This window comes from Anguilla rostrata, chromosome 5, assembly GCF_018555375.3.
Source record: "Anguilla rostrata isolate EN2019 chromosome 5, ASM1855537v3, whole genome shotgun sequence".
NCBI lineage: Eukaryota > Metazoa > Chordata > Actinopteri > Anguilliformes > Anguillidae > Anguilla > Anguilla rostrata.
In genome coordinates this window covers 42,488,546-42,503,456 of record NC_057937.1, presented here as the reverse complement: position 1 = coordinate 42,503,456, position 14,911 = coordinate 42,488,546, and the positions used below count along the sequence as shown (strand labels likewise).

Here is a 14,911-nt window from a genome sequence, read left to right as displayed (position 1 = left end):
GTGAAGGGACTGGGTGAAGTGTAGCTGTTGGTGTGTTTCTGGCGATTCATGAACGGTTGCTCATTTTGAAAAATGTAAAAAAAAAAATATATATATATATATTTTTTTTTTTTTTAATTAACACACGTTTTTGAAAAATCTAATTTGTGTCATTTAGTGAGCTGCAAATGCATTTGTGACATATCAGATGATTTTTTTTAGAGAATCACGTGGGTAATATGTCGGGCTCAAAAACTAAGCCTTATCAGAGCAGTTTCTGACAGCTCGTGCAAAGTATGGAACGTTGCCAGTATCACTTTCTTGTGAAAGAACATAAGTTTGGAAGCATCCTACCTCCTTGTTTTAGCTTCCTCTTTTTAAAAATGTAGCTTGGGAGTAGTACAATGACATGATGTCAACTCCTACGTTATGTACGTTACACGTGAGTTTACACACAGCTTTTCTGTGGCACAAGCTTAAATACTTGATTGAGCCATCCACACAATCGAACATTGTCATCAGCAAAAATTTCTCCCACATTATGCAGTTAGTACCACTATGATTTGTACCAGAACCAGGTCACTTACCCACAATGCAGTTGAGTTCTTATTTGGTGGTAGGGTTAAGTATGTGCATATTCAACTCAAAAGTTGAGAGTTGAGTTGGGTGTGTATGTAATTTTACCCACAGGTTGGTTAAATGAGTATGTATCATCAGCTTAATTTACTGTGGGCTGTGTGCTCTTGTCATTGCTGTAGAGAAAGTAGCTCTGGGTGAAATTTGAAATTTAGCTGCCCATATAAGAACTCAAGATTCCCGCTCACATAGCCTGCCTCTCGCTTCCACGCAGATTCTTTGATGTGTCTATTGTATTGTCTAGCTTTGCTGCACTTGCTGAAAGAAATTAAACTGTCCTTTGTGGCCAGGAGCTGTAAATAAAAATATTTTGCATACAGGAATTGCTAATGGGGTATCCCTTTGAAGTCCAAAGTGCAAGATGTGCTCAGTGCAGACAATGTACTCGAGAGCTGAAAATGTTCCTGTCTCAATCCGTGATTCACTCCAATGTTAGAATTTTACAGTGTTTCAATTCCATTAAATTAAACATCAAAGGCAAACGCTCACATTAGATCGCTATCAAGAAAATATGCTGCTTGTTCTCTCTTGCAGAAGGCCTGCTGGACCCTAGGTGCAGCCTTCTTCCACTGGAGTAACTGCACATTCCCATCAGATATTCTTCTGTCGCATGGCCTTTCCTTCCCAGAGCTCGGCTTGTTGGAAATGCAAGCCTAACTGGCCCTTCGGTGCAAGACGCATGCGAGCTCAGCTTGGCTGATGTTAGCTTCAGGCTCAACCAAAAATGCGGAGTCTCTTCATCACCGCTGTGAAAACATTGCATCTAATTTCTCATGATGTTGAGCATCATTTATTCCTTTCATGTATTCTCACCTGTGGCCCTGTTCTACAGGGGGTGTGGGTGTGGGGGGGAGAGGGCTCATTAACAATCAATTCGGTCCCTGTGTGTGTCGGAAACCGCCTCCTCTCTGCCTATTATTATTCAGGGCTCTCATCCTGATTGCCCCCACCTTGCCCTTAGCCCCCCTCCAGCCCTCCTTTTTGTCTGAAGGACATTTTTTTATTTTCATATTTTCCTCAATTGAATGAGTGATGAGTCAGATCAAAGTCCCTTGGTAGGGTTTAGTGTTCGATTTAGATTGAAATGAGCTCTGGTTTTGACTCACAGGATGGCGCGTGACACAAGAAGGCTGAGGGACAGTACTGTGTGTACGGGGGACAAAAACTATTACATCACAGGCTCAGGGTGGGTTAAGGATAACTGTAGGCAATGTTACACTCAAATATTTTGTTCTATTTTTAGTTCTACTGAAACAATACCAGTTGCAGTGAGTACTCTGGATTGGTGTCCTGCAAGTGTGGTGGTGTATGGTTCCAGCCAGTACACCAGTGTATGCTATCTCATCTCAGTCTGCTGTTGTGTTGCTGATCAGCACCTGGGGATGTGGGTGGGGGTGGCGGGGGTGGGGGAAGGTTTACAAAGTTACACATGTCCCATTACCCATGCTGTCTTTCACACCGGCTGCTTGTTAACCATTGAGCCGTGAGCATCAGCAAAGTTAGCATGTGGGCCATATGACCTTTTACTGGCATCCTGGACATGCCTGAGGCATGCAGCCCTGGTGAGGTGTTTCAGTTAATGGTGGGAATTTCAATAAATTTATTTTGTTTCTATCATTTCAGTATTGCATATTATCAACTATACAGCCACTGACCAGTCCACATTTGTCTTTTTTTTCCACACACATAAACAGTATCTAACTCGTTGTACTGTAGACTCATTTATTATATCATTTCACTGAATTGTCATGAATTTTTCTGTAGTCCAATAGCACATTTTTGCAAAAGTTAATGGTCAGATGCCATCAAGGTCTTGCTTTTATGGATGCCATCAAGCAATAATCTAGCTGTTTGAACTGGTTACATAGATTGCACACAGTGGCTCCACAGATACCATATGGTTGATCCAATATTCTTAACATTGAACTTTCTGTCTCCCTTCTGTTGAAGGTGAAACATTCCGATTTGATCCATTTTCTGAAAATTACAATACAGCTTCAATGGATGTTCAAATCACTGAGACCTTTCCTTAAAGAAATTAAAGAAGGAAAGTAAGAGTCAAATACCTGGTTAGTCTGGTAATATCTGTGGTGGCTTTAGTGAAAGGACTTTGTTACATCATTAGCAAGACTTCAAAGTCAATGAACCTCTTGTCCAGCTTCTTCCAATGCATATTTTTGGTCTGTTTGATCATCAGTATAGTTTACTTGCAACTCCACAACACTAGTGATGTCAGAGTTTCGTTGTTGTTGTCTCATATGCTTAGTAACACAATAATAGTGGCTGGCCAATATTGGCCACAATTGCTTCATATCAAGTGACATAATACGTGATGTCTCTCCCATAGCGTAGTCTCCTGGAGAGTTTGGTCAGAGCAGGACTTTCACCGGGACACAGAATACCATAGGAGAGATGTGGATAAGCTTACGGGTGCTATGCCGCCTTCGCCGTGGTAACAAAGCTGGGCTGGCCTGCATTGTGACGCGCACAGGGAAAGGATCCGTTATCAGATCAGCTCGTTTGTTTTCAGGTTTGAATTAGGTACAGGTTTCAGCGTGTGCTGTTATTCATCAGGAACGCTTTTTTTTTCCTATGGAAATTTGATTCTGTTGATCGAGTTCACCTTTGGGTTGGTTTTCTGAATGCTTTCTCCGGCTGTGTATTGTTTAGCCTCTTGAGAAGCATCACCGGTTGGGTTTTATTCATGGGGCGGAAAGAACAGTGCTGCATTCCGTAAGAGAATAGGAGTCCATGCTCAGTCCTGTAACCCGTGCTGACGGACCGATTTCTGCACCAACAGCCACCCTGAGGAAAAAGCGCAGGACGTTAGCTGCTTCCTGTGGGCGCCATGGACACCTTTTTCCGAAGGCACTTTAAGAGGAAAGAGGCGGGCGGGGTGTCGGAAGGGGCCGAGTACTGCCGACACAGGCGGCCGAGCGTGGCGGTGCCCACCAGCAAGGCCCGCCGCCGGTCTAGTGCCGGCCTCCCGTCCGCCATCCTCACCCAGCGCCGCCGGTCCAGCGTGCAAGTGCAGGGGATCCTCCCAGCTTCCGGGGGGCGCTGTCTGGGCGGTGACCGGCTGGGAAGCGCGCGGCATTCCCGGCGGCGCTCCAGCACCACCACGCCCAGCCTGAACCCGCGCTTCGCTGTGCGGCGGCGGCGAGCCGGCAAGCTCCGCACCATCGACACCCACCTGCTCGGGCCCTCCATGCTGCTGGCCAGCCTCATACAGATGACCGAGGAGGAGGAAGGCGATGCCCCGCCCACCGCAAAGCTGCAGGGGGAGGAGCTGGGGAAGGGAGACCTCTCGATATCTGACTCGGAGGCGGACGGTAACAGCCAGCCCTCGGGCAGCGAGTCAGAGGAGAGCGAGAGCGAGATCGAGAGCGAGAGCGGGCACTCGGAACCGAACAACTGGGACGAGGCTGAGGTGGACGTGTCGGACCGGGAGTTCGAGGACACCTCCTTGTGGTGGAGCCAGAAAGCGAGCCGAGGGGCGGAAGGGGCGGCGGGGAGCATCCAGCCCCGCCCCCTGATCCGCGCCCCCCGCTGTCTGCGGCGCAACTCCTCCCACCTGCTTCCCGCCGAGGCGGTGTACTGCAGCAAGAGCACCTGCGGCCTGTACGGCCGCTACCGCCGAACCAGCCAGCACTGCCGCCGGGTCTCCACCATCTCCAAGGCCGGCAGCCCCTGGCCCGGCAGGGGCGTGCCCCTACCCAACCGGAGAAACTCGGTGGCAGGCCGCCGGGCCTCCCTGTCCCTCCACCGGAACTGCTCAGCCTGCTGCCGCGGGTCTCTCTGCCCCCTGCAGGGCACATACTATGACCCCCAGCTGGAAACTTGGAGTGGGTTCCTCTCGTATGTAGACCATTCATTTCATCAGGGTCTCTGTGTAGGGAGAGGTGTGTGCGTGAGCCAGGGGTGCACTCTAATGTACGTCAGGGCAGTGCTCGGCTTTAGACTGCACACTGTTGTGCAGAAGTCTGGCTTACCTGCTTGCTTTTATACAGCGCGTCTGTAAATTCAGCAAACAAGTGCATATACAGTAACTGCGGGTATATTATTGTAACTTTGGTTTTGATCTGTGATTCTATGAGCTGGTTACTTGTAGCCTAGTTATAAAGCTTATGTTATAGTATAGAGAATTATATTATATACTGTAATTATGCATTATACTCTTCATGAATAACATTTATAAGCATCGCTAAAGGTATCCCATGAAGGTCGATTGAAATGAGAGATGGCAGAAGAAAGTTATAAACCAACTCAGCTCACAGACAGAAAGCAGGGAGCAACTGCTAAGCTTTAGCCCGTGAATGAAGGACTATTGAAGCAGTTAAGCAAGTTAAACCTGTGCACGCCCTTGGATTTTAGTACTAAATTGGACACTACCAAACACTAAACTGAACACTGTTCCTTGTGTCCTCATTGTTGTCTTAATTAGTTTTGCTTCCTGTATTGAACTGAATCCCCAGCGGAGAAAAACAGCTTTATGGGCTGTTAGTCTTGTGTTTTTCAGAGAGGAAGGAAGGGGGGATGTTTTGCAGGAATGGTTTGTGTTGGAAACCCTGCTGGATACCTCTGCCCACTTCCTCCCACTTTTTCAGCCTCCCTCACGCTTTGCTCCTGTTGGTTTTCCGTGGCACAAACGATTGGAAAAACATCCGGTGTCAAAGATGTAGGCTAAATGTTGCAGTAAAAAACAACAAGCGAGAGCTTTAGGGAGGGTGTGGAGACTCATTGGTACATCTGCAATATCTTGAATACAGGAAATAGTGACAGTTCTGAAGTGATAAACGGCTTCTATGTTTTTTCTTTGGAACTTGAATTTCCCTCTTTTTTCCACCTGCTTATGCCATTTTTTGGCTCAGTCAATGACGGCTCTTTGGCATAAAAAATATTCAGATATACTTAGAGAATGAATTTATTACTTTGTTTGGTTGCTGCATAGTCCATAAGTGATACAAACCGCAGCCAAAAAACTGATAGCAAGTCATGTATCCATTTCTGCATATACATTGCCTGGATGATAACCCATCCGTGTTCTGTGATGTCTTGCAAAGTTAACCTTTTTAACCATTAATGTTTTAGAAAGCAGGCTGCTTTAAGTGAAGGAAATACTGTAGGTGAATTTTGCTTGAATCTTTCTTAGGGGACAAGATCTCTGCGCAACATAACATAATGCCACTACGTGACTCAAACACCTTCAGCTCCTTATGGTCCTTAGGCTACACAGAAGACCTCCTTGGAGCGTGGCTGGTTAAGACTGAGACCTCATTAATCAAGCTCTTCTGTGCATTAAGAGGAGCCCCTGAACACACTGTGTCATCAATGGCATTAATTAGCCAGTCAGCTGCTAGCACTTCTGTAGATCTTCTAAACCGAAACTGTATCAGGAGAAAATAGATCTAGATGCTTTTGTCCCTTGAAACCAATATCTCGGCTGAAGTGGCTGCCATGCAGCACTGTGTTTTGTCAAGTGTGAATGCAGTGGCTCTTCATGATGTGACAGTGTGCAGGGGGCAAATTGCTGATGGTTTCCTCATTTATATCTGTCAATCATCATCTTAAGCCACCCACCTCACCAAGTTGTGTAAACATAAAGTTCAAATTGAGTAAATGCCAGGTTCTGTTAGGACTACAGTATCTTCTTGCTGAAATTCATGACTTGTTTTAACATGCTCCATGTCACTCGCAAGATTCGTTTTGAGCAAGAATGTACTTTTTCACGGATAGGATATACCTGAAACAAATAGGAGTCTTATAGATCTAAAATTTCTTCTAAACCTGGTTGACTGCAATTTGAGCACTAGCTCAGCCAGTAAAACCAGTGTGTTAAAGGGAAGGGTTTCAGGAGAACTGTCCACTATGAGAATGTTACACTGAACCATGACCACAAGAACTTTGTGCCTTATTTAATGAAAATGTCAAGTTTACAGCTTTAAATATGAGTGAATGTTTTTAAAACTGCTATGGATGTATTACGTTGATGAAAGGTATTTGATTTGTGTTGTTACAGGAAAGCCATCGCCAAGTCTGGCCTGCAGCACCTGGTAGCTCAGCCCAGCGCTTCAGCCATCATCAAGGGCGACCTGGACCGGGAGATCCGCAGCACAGTGGACTGGACTGTGAGTGGTTCTCGTCTGTGAATGTACCTCTCCCATGTGCTAAAAAAGACATGATGGAAGAGAGAAACCACCAAACCCACCCTGTATGACAGCTGTCAATAATTTATTTTTGGATTTGTCATCAAACAATTCACATGTTGCTGAAGTGTACATTCTCCAGTTTTACTTAAGGATATTTTTCATACGTTTTGGTTTCATCATGTAGAAATGACAGCACTTTTTAGTGGAGGTATAGGAGTGCTTTCAGTATCTTGTTTTGATTCTAGCCTTTTGATTGCCTTTGGAGTTTGTTATTGGCGTTTGTCAGCATGAGTTGCCCCAGTGAAAGTCAAGGAAGCCATTATGAGGCTGAGAAATAAGGAGAAAACTGTCAGATATGGGCTAACCAAAACCAATGATTTGGAACATCATTAAGAAGAAAGGGAGCACTGGTGAGCTCAGAAATCACAAAGAGCCTGGTAAGCCAAAAAATGCAATGGTGAATGCAGTTCATATTGGCCTCCACACTTTGCTCTTGCCATCACTCTGATACAAGTGAATCTTGGTCTCATTTATCCAAAAGACCTGTTTCCGGAAGTCTGCAGGCTTTTAGGTGCTTCTTAGAAATATGTAACCTTGCCATCCTGTTTATGCGGTAAACTAATGGTTTGCACCTTACAGTGTGGCCTAAGTGTTTTTGTTCGTGAAGTCTTCTGTGGTCATTGACATATCCACACCTGCCACCCGAAGAGCGTTTCTGATCTGTTGGACAGTTGTTTGTGGGTTTCTCTTCATTATGGTGTGAATTATGCAGCCATCAATATTGTAGTCTTCCTTGGCCCATCTTGGCAGTCCAGGCCCTTTGCGATTACTGAGCTCACTAGTGCTCTCTTTCTTTTTAATAATGTTCCAAACAGTTAATTTTGGTTAGCCTAAGGTTTGGCCTATATCTCTGGCTTTTTTCAGCCATATAATGGCTTCCTTGACTTTAATTTGCAGAACTCATGTTGACAAACAGCAATAATATACTCCAAAGGCAATCAAAATGCTATAATCAAAACTAGATACTGAAAGCCATCTGATACCTGCACTAAAGAAGCAATTGAACACACCTGACTAATGAGAAACACCTGTGATGCCATTTTTCCAAAACATTGTGGAAAACTGAAATGAGGGACTACTTATAAGAAGTGCTGTAATTTCTACACGGTGAAACCAAAATGTATATACAGTATGTATATATATTCTTGAAGAATGTAGAATGTGCACTTTAACCGCATGTTAATTGATTTCAAACCTAAAATTGTCGAGTACAGAGCCTCTAAATCAATAAAAAAGTACTTGTCCCAAACATTATGGCGCTAACTGTATAGGTTTGTATGTGTGTATGTATATATAAAAATATAAGCATTATGTGTCCATCTTTAAAACATATTTGTTATACATGCAGAGTCTGAGGGTTAACACCAACACAGGTGAGTACTTAACACCAAGTCATGATTCTGTACATGAGCTGCCTAACATTACTTTTTTTTTCACCGTAATCTTTGGTGGGGGCCAAGGTTTCTCACCTGTCACCAGTTTGGTTTCTTCATCGGCAGAAGTTTCTGAGGTCTTGTTTTCTGAGACCAACCCGTTTTAGTGAGAGTGCTGTATTTATGAGAAAATGAGAAAGAGATAACATTGAGTGGCTCTCAACATTAGAAGCAATGCATGGACGGACAGTGCACAGGAGATGAGAATGTATATGCATAATAAATGCACATGTGAATAATATTTGTCTGTGATTCTCAAAACTTTGGAGAATATTTCTGAAGTGTATGCATCCATACATTAACTGTATTTTGGATAGGCTTTGAATATGTTTTATGCTATTGTAAAAAGCATTCAGCCAATATAGATGTCATAAGTACATTATATCTGAATGGGATCCTTCCCTGAATGAACCATTTAACACTTGTAGCATACATGACCTAACCACATTGCTTAAATTTTTATTTACTGCACGATTCTTTCCTGAATGTTCATGCGATTCTCCAATTACTGGATTTTGGTTGTTCACATAATTCATTTCAAAATGTGTCGCTTGTAGAAATAAATGCTTTCCTTTAATATCTTGATCTTATTTTTATGATTCCCAGATTGATAGGCTGTATTCAGATTGCTGTTCAGATATGTGGCCGCATGTTTCCTTTAGATTAGACCGCACCCTGTGTTTTTTCTGACCCTCTCCCTCCCCTCCCTTCCGTCCTCTCGGTGCAGGAGAGTGCCCTGTATGGAGACCACATCTGGTTCGAGACCAACGTCTCCGGGGACTTCTGCTATGTAGGAGAGCAGCACTGCATCGCCAAGACACTGGTGAGCCCTTGTCCCTTACGGTGAATATCACTGTGACCGCTTACGGCTGCTAGAGGGAGCAGCAGCTGCCTTTGTTCAACAAGACCAGAGGGACAGGGGAGAGAGGATAAGAGAAGGGGGAGAGAGGATGGAGGGGAGAGAGGAGAGGAGAGGATAGGGAGAGGAGAGGATGTTCTTCAAAAATGAGAAAAGGGGAGAGGAGAAGCTGAGGAAAGAGAAAAAGAAAATGGATACAGGCAGGAGCGAAGAGGAAAGGGGAAATGGAACAAGAAAAAAGAGATGGGAAACAGGGAGACAATTATAGATGCATGTTCCACGCTTGTGTCATTCACACAGATGGACATAATGTTCATGCATGAAAAAAAATCTAATTTCAAGGTTGATCAGCTTGAAACCAAAGGGTGTATGATGCACTGTCCTGGTCACATGGAATTTCAGATTCATGTTTAAACATATAGATCACAGAACTGTATTATGACTGAAACAACTAATCCATGTTTCTCAAATTTGGGTATCTGTTCCAGTTGTATTGCAGTTCTGTGGTCTAGAGGTATTAGCCTGAGGTTTAAACTCCAGCTGAGCACACTCCAAATGACCCTCTTAAGTTAATAAGGACACTTCACTCTTTCTAATGCTTACTTGGCATGGAATTTGTATGAACATTTGAAAAATGTTTCTGCAGCACCTGCCGACCTGTCAAAACATGTTAAATAAAGAACAAAACAAAAAAGTATCTAGTTGTGTAGAGAACATGCATGAACATATGCCATGACCCAATTAATTTACAGTGCATTTACAAAGTCTAGAATCAACCTGAAGATTAACAACTAATAGCAATAAGTGGCTCTCATATTTAATTCGTTTTAAGAACAACATCAATTATTATGCAGTATTTTGTAGGGTAACTGTTGTAAGTGCTCCATCTCCTGGTTGAAGTGTAGAATTTCTAATATTGTGTGAAGGTCGAGCATCCTCTTTATAGAATTAGAAATGATGCCATCTAGAGGCTGAAATGTTTTGGGCCAATGCACATTCCACAAACCATGTGCATATACAGTGATAAATGGTGTGATCGCTGCAACATACCAAATTCAGGTTACATTTACGAATTACATTTCCTAAGCCGCTTTCACATGACAAGAGTCAAAGTAATGCGATAACTACACTTGAGAAGAATCGTGTGCTGCCAGCTGTTGAAACTTTGACCTCATCCATCCATGAAAGCCGTTGGTTCGGAAAACTGTAACAAGCGGTGATGGTGCGATGTTTTTGACATAAAACCAAAAGTGCATTTGCTACATTGTTAACGAGAAGATGGAGAACAGCCTGGAGATGGGGCTAATGGACTGTGTGATAAGTGATAAATCCAAATTATGTGGTACCCCCATAACTGCCTGGGGTGGTTATATAAGGCCAAATTGTGAACTCGCTTTGTGAAACTGAAAATCCTGGGTTCATCCCAAAAATTTAAACACCCAGGCTAACTCAGTTAGCCACATAGGCCTACATGAAACAGACCTATTGCTAGCCACAATACAGAATAGCAAGTAGCTACATTTATTTTTGGATTGTGCAGTGCAGGAAACTGAGAGACATGTAGAATCTGCTGTTATTTACATGTTTACAAAGCTATGATGTGTTTGGACGCGCAACGAAAGATCAGCTTCAAGCAAGGTGAAAGTTCAAACGATTTGAACTTAGGGAGCTAATATCGCAACTCGGCATTAATTTTGAGCTGTGTGCTACACCAGGTGCATCATTGCTGCCAAGTTAGGCATCAGAGCACCCTCCACAGGAATTGAATGGCTTAACACCGTGTTAAGCATTTTTATCATGTACAAGCAGCAGACCTGGGTCAAATACGTATTTGTTTTGGGTTCAAATAATTTTCTAAGCTTTACTGATCTTGACTGATGTACTGGAACCAATGAAATACTCTCAAAAAGTGCAAACCCCGCCTTCTGGCCATATTGACAGGCTCAATTACACCAGACAAGATCAATAGAGCACAGAAAAGTATTTGAATCCAAAATAAATATGTATTTGATCCTGGTCTGGCAAGCAAATTTAATCCTTTATTTTGATATAGAGACCTGTTTGTTTTTTGTTGGTGATTTAATTTAACCATTCATAAATGAAAGAGGAACCTGGGCTGGAAAGTTCCGTTCAGGATTTGTATTTTGTTCTGGCTTATCATAGTTAATTTGCATTGGAATGTTGTTAGTCGGGTCTAGCTAACAAGGAAAATGACCTTTTGAACTTTGTTCTCTTGCATCGTTGCTGCTAAGTGAGTTTGATCTAATGTCTGTATTTAACTTCCAAACATTTGTCTAAAATGATTTTATTTCTCCCTGTAATCAACGCAGCAAAAATCAGTAGCACGGAAGAAATGTGCAGCCTGCAAGATAGTGGTCCACACCATCTGCATCGAGCAGCTGGAAAAGGTGAGTGAGCCCTGCCATTTGAACACAGAAAATGAGATGGGGAACCCCAACCAAATGTGAAAGTGGGACTGCAGTTGCCATGTCAACCTGTTTCCCTGTTCTCCCCAGCTCTCCCACATGGACATGTTGACCCCAGTTGACAGTCTACCCGATTCACCCACCAAAGACCCTTCTTTTACAGTGAGACTCTCATGTCCCACCGAACTGGCTCTCGGGACCAATCACGGCACTCTCCTTTTGCAGATCCTGTTTCTGCATTCTGATTGGATTTTAATAACAGAATTTGAATACAGATGCTTTTCATTGGCTTGGATAAAAGAGGGTATTCCTTTTGGTAGTACTGACTTGCTGGGTTGGGTAGTTTGTTTTGCTAGATCCTCTTCCTTGTTTGTCTGAGAACAATGAGATCATGGCTTAGTTAAATTGCGGGTTCTGTCTATATTGCTGTCTAAATGGGTGCTTATATATGAAGGGCATATTGCCTTATAATGTATCTCAATGTCAGTTGCTAATGATTGTGTCTCCTCCTAATTGCTCTCAGAAGAAATTGATTAGCTGATTGGTCAGGATTATAATAATATCCACACTTTGACACACCTTCATCTTGTTTTCTAAGACCCAGCATTTTGTTTATTTATTCCTTAAAAGAGGGGACACAACATAACTGACATGGAGTTACATTCAAACTGATTTTTTCATTTCAAACACGCTGGTGAACAAAGTCCATGTCCCGGGAACACCTTGTTCTGTTAAGGAGCCTGGGTAGTGGATGGTCTTCTCTTATTTTTTGTTCATCATGAACTGAAATTCTGGGGCAACTGTTGAGAGGGAGACTATCGGTCATCAAAGCTTTCGACGAGACTGTAACCTCTGGTTCAGTGAAACGCTCTGGTTGATAAGGGTGAAACCTCCAATCTCACTGGGAAACGGGCTTGGGTGCTGTGGCTTCGGAACTTCGGTCGCTGATCCTCTGAAGATTAGGTTTAATTGCTTCAGTGACCTTTCTGTATGAATTTAAAAATAACATTTAGAATATATTGCGTTTTTAACCGCATAAAATATTGTATGACATAATTTTTTTCTTCTCCCTGTAGATAAATTTTAGGTGTAAACCCTCATTTAGGGAATCGGGATCAAGGAATGTACGGGAGGTAAATGCCTTTTTCTTTTTTTTACTGGATTTTAAACTACAGATGTTGTATAATTTTGCTCCCAGCAGGGGGAGATATAAACATACTGTATATGTTCACTGTTCCACATTTGCCAATCAGTGATCACTCACCCATTTATCAGATGTGTTTACGGGCTCTCCTCTGGTCTATATCAACACATATTGTCATATAACATGCACCACAACCATAAAAGGTCATTCAAATATATTTTCACCTTTTCATAAAATTTTGGTTAATGTTTTGAAATGTTACCAAGGGAAAAGCTTTGTTTGAATGACCAGCCAAGAGAAAATATACTTATGTTGTGATGCCTATAGATGCCAAGGTCTTTGCTTTTTTTTTTACAGAATCCACACATATAACTCTTTAAGATAAAAGACTCTTGTTATGTGCCGTGTGGACGTCTATACATGTGCAGTTAGAAAGTATATTCATATCAATGTCGAGTATATTTTGCTGCTACTTTTGAGTATACTTCTATTTATATACAGCTGTTTATGCAGGATTTAATGTGGATATTTCCCTAGCTGCAGCATGTTATGTATTGTATTCTGTTTGTTGTTATATACATTTGGCATACTTCCAAATCCCCAGTGAAATAAATGGAACAATCAGCCTCAAATGTCTCATCAACAGGCTTGATTGTACTTCCCTTGAAATTTTGCATCAGTTGAAACACTTACACAATAATCCAGGTTATTATATTAAGAATATCCATGGAACTTTTTCCTATCACTTTATTATATAGAAATTGTTTATTAAGCTTTATGATACATAAAATAATACGATAAAAGAAGTTATAAGGGCCTAGGCCAGGCTTTATTTGTTATTATTTAATGGCAAGTTGTGTAGTGTGTTTTTGGGCTGGATACAATCAACATGTACTATATCATTAGCATTGACTGACAATTAAATGCCAATGTTTGGTTTGTACCTTCAGCAACACAATTTGGCAAGTTTGGTGATCACTAAAATGAACTCACCAAACTATGCAACACAACAAATATAGCACATTCAGTGGTAAAAAAAATAATAATAATAAATAATACCGATAAAAACTGAAAATAGGATGTTTACGACCTATACAATGTACTTAGATGAATTACTGAGTATTTTTAAGCAATTCCTTAGTCTAGTAGCTAGTCCTGATTTTTTGGTTGATTTAAACTATTGATGTATCTATTGAGTCACACCAGCTTTAATCTCTTTAATCACTGAAATATTCCAAGAATCTGCTGTAAAAAATGCTGTTGTTTGATGCTTAGACATTTAGAATTTTTTGTAATTTACAATGAAAACTTTTACGCTCCAACTGCAGCTCAGTTTACATATTTCTAGGATTTATTTGGAAGAACTTTTGTGTTCCTGTTAGCTGAAATAATGCACTGTGGGTACTGGGCAGTGTTTCTTTTTTTGAGCAGGAAATTGCTTTCAGACTTTGACATTTAGGAGTTGCATATTTGCTAAACTTGTGAACATTCCTGAACATTTAACAGTTGTAGTTTGCTTCCTGAAACAGTTTGTTGCTTGAGTTGGTTATTTTGTTCTGATTTTTTAAACCGTGAAACTAATAAAATTTAAACATACAAGCTTACATTTCCCTGACTTTAACCCCAATAGCCTGTTTCACTCTTTTTTACCCTCTCTTGGCTTCTCCTTTCTTTACCATCTCTGTTTCCTCTGTTTCCTTTCATTTCCACCTGATCCAAATCTTCTGAACTCTCCGAACCGTACGAACCCTCCGCCTCTCCCTCCCATCATGCCTCGCTCTCATTAGCCAGTCTTTGTCCGAAGAGTTGTAAAAAAGCCCCGGCCCCTTGTGAGGCTCATAGGGATGGCTAACCGCATGGCGACCGCCTGCGTGACCCAGACCAAGGTACCTCCTCTCACCTCCACCTGCTGCTGTGCTAAGGAACCCAATGGTAGGCACACCTGCTGCCCCAATGGCAGCAGAGATGCAGGCTGCTGGCTGGTTCTGCCTGCCCTGTGACATAAGTTCAAAACTGGCCCTTGTCAGAGGCTCCTTGTCACCAATGACAGCATTCGACTCCCCCACTCATCCTGCTACTTCCTTCTCTTTTTCACATTCTGTCCGATCACTACAGCATGCATAATCATCCTCACCTCTTCCTCAGTGATGCAGGTCTGTTTTCAGTGTTAAGCATGGTGATTTTAGAGATTTAAAATAAAGCATACAGACTTTCTCAAACAAAGT

General features: G+C 42.3%; 1 protein-coding gene across 12 annotated transcripts in view; it reads left to right on the top strand.

Moving 5' to 3' along the window:
- LOC135255309 (diacylglycerol kinase zeta-like) overlaps window positions 1-14,911 on the top strand; it is a 127,787-nt gene that overhangs the window by 49,827 nt on the left and 63,049 nt on the right. For 4 of the 12 annotated variants that reach the window (XM_064336303.1, XM_064336301.1, XM_064336302.1 and 1 more), the window contains exons 2-7: window positions 3,416-4,473; window positions 6,635-6,743; window positions 8,985-9,080; window positions 11,447-11,524; window positions 11,633-11,704; window positions 12,619-12,675. In XM_064336303.1, the coding sequence (XP_064192373.1) occupies window positions 3,464-4,473; window positions 6,635-6,743; window positions 8,985-9,080; window positions 11,447-11,524; window positions 11,633-11,704; window positions 12,619-12,675 (1,422 nt within the window). In that variant the 5' untranslated portion in view covers window positions 3,416-3,463. The remainder of the gene's footprint in view (window positions 1-3,415; window positions 4,474-6,634; window positions 6,744-8,984; window positions 9,081-11,446; window positions 11,525-11,632; window positions 11,705-12,618; window positions 12,676-14,911) is intronic. The other 8 variants (XM_064336310.1, XM_064336313.1, XM_064336307.1 and 5 more) reach the window with 3 other exon arrangements.